The 1,998-nt window shown below is 58.0% G+C and overlaps 1 protein-coding gene across 1 annotated transcript in view; it reads left to right on the forward strand.

Annotated features, from left to right (window-relative positions):
- Positions 1-1,993, forward strand: part of LOC114072361 (otoferlin-like) — a gene marked incomplete at its 3' end in the record, with an annotated part of 18,906 nt that extends 16,913 nt beyond the window's left edge. The window contains exon 5 of the mRNA XM_027910265.1: positions 1,831-1,993. Coding sequence (XP_027766066.1) covers positions 1,831-1,993 — 163 coding nt within the window. The remainder of the gene's footprint in view (positions 1-1,830) is intronic.
- Positions 1,994-1,998: the final 5 nt, after the last annotated feature.

Raw genomic sequence — 1,998 nt, forward strand, 5'->3', positions numbered from 1 at the left:
TCGGGATTGGGGCTTCAGGAGTGGGATGAGGATGAGAGGGATGGGGGGGATCCATCGGGATCGGGAGGTTTAGGAATGGGATGGGGCCATTCCAGAGTGGGATTGCTGTGGGAACACCGGGATTAGAGTTGGAATGGAGCCATTCCAGAGCGGGAGAGCTCTGGGAACACCGGGATTAGAGCTGGAATGGGGCCATTCCAGAGCGGCATTGCTGCGGGAACACCTGGATTGCAGCTGGAATGAGGCTGCACCTTCCAGCTCCTCCACTTCCCTCCCCAGTTCAGCATTCCCAGCGGGAATTCCTCCTTTTTTCAGCTCCCACCTGCAAACTTCCCTTCAAAGGGGCCATCCCGTTCAGCCCAACCCGAAACCTTTCACTTCATTCCCAGCCCGTGGGTTTTGTGGTTTTTTTTCGTGTCTTTAAAGGATTTTTGAGCTCCTAAACCGGGTTTGAAAATGAGATTTTTCACCTCCATACACCCCCAATTTTTTGGGTCTTTAAACGATTTTTGAGCTCCTAAAGAGACTTTGAAAATGAGATTTTTTTCACCTCCATACACCCCCCGTTTTTCGTGTCTTTAAAGGATTTAAACTCCCATTTGGGTTTTGCTGTGGTTTTTTTTCCCACCCCCTTTCGTGTTTCTGCCGTGGAAAACACAAACACACAAGAAAGGGAAGGTTTCTCGTGTTCAGTTCCCCCCTCCCCCGCTGTTCTCACCCTCCCTGTCTCGTCCCTGGGCCTGAAATCAATGGAAAATGATGGATAATTTCTCCGTGGGAGCCAAGTGGAGGTGCAGAGCCGCCTTTTGCCTCTCCCTCCACCTCTGCAGCAGCTTCTGCTTCTCAAAAACATCTCTGTAGGAGAGAGGGGTGGGTTTTTTTTTTTTTTTTTTGCCCAAATCTGTGTTTTCTGAAAGGTTTTGGCCTCCAGGGCTGGAGGTGCTGCCATTCCAGGGGGCTCTTGGCAGAGATGGGGACTCTGATTTCATTTGGAATCCAGAGGGAGATTTTAGAAGGGGAGGGGAAAAAAAGGCTTGGAAAGGACAAAAAAACCCAACAGTTTGGGGAAAAGCCCGACCCTGCAGGGTCTGGGGCAGCCCTGGGGGTGAAAAGGGTGGGGAAAGACCATGGGAAAATGGGAGGAACTTGCTCTGGATTGGCTCATCCAAGAGGGTTTGGATTGGGAATGGGAAATTGGGAGATTGGGAAGGGATTCCCGGCTGGGCTGGAATTCCCAGGGAAGCTGTGGCTGCCCCTGGATGATCCCTGCAGTGTCCCAGGCCGGGTTGGATCCCCCTGGGATAGCGGGAGGTGTCCCTGTCCGTGGAATGCGTGGAATTCCATGATTTTCTCACCCAAACCACCCTGGGATTCCGGGATCCACAGGAAAGCTCAAACTCGGTCAGCCCCGATCCCTCGGGGACCCCCCCGGCCCCTCCCTGTCCCCAATCCAGGGCTGATCCCCCCCTCTCCAAGGGTGTCCCTTGCTGGGATGGTCCTGCCCTGCCCGGGGCTGCGGGGCCAGGCGGGAACACCGGGAACACCGCAAATCCCCGCCTCTGGAATCCCCAGCCCGGCCGCCCCGAGGATTTTCCTGCCGCTCGCGGCTCTCCACGCCCCCCGTGCCCGGGATGCAGCCGAAATTCCAGGGAACGCCGTCCCCGAGCTGGGTCAGGCCCCTCCCTACCCACAGCCCGGGCTCTCCAGAACCCCAGGGACGAGGGAACGGGAGAGACTTTGGGATGGGACAGCCCCTCCTGGATTTCCCCCGACCCTCCCTCCCTCCCTGCCCTGACCGTGTCCCCCCCGCCCCCCACGCGTGTCCCCCAGACCAGCATCTCCATCGAGATCCGCTACCAGGCCCTGGACGGCCCGGTGGGAGCGTGGAGCGACAAGGAATTCCTGGAGACCCCCAGCGTGCACTCGGAGGGGGACGGGCGGGACCCGCTGGAGACCGACGGGCTCCTGGCCGGGCACCCACAGGGCTCGGACGGCGCT

Source organism: Empidonax traillii, unplaced genomic scaffold, assembly GCF_003031625.1.
Source record: "Empidonax traillii isolate 1590-97213 ecotype Southwest subspecies unplaced genomic scaffold, ASM303162v1 scaffold3064:size33146, whole genome shotgun sequence".
In the NCBI taxonomy this organism is placed as follows: domain Eukaryota; kingdom Metazoa; phylum Chordata; class Aves; order Passeriformes; family Tyrannidae; genus Empidonax; species Empidonax traillii.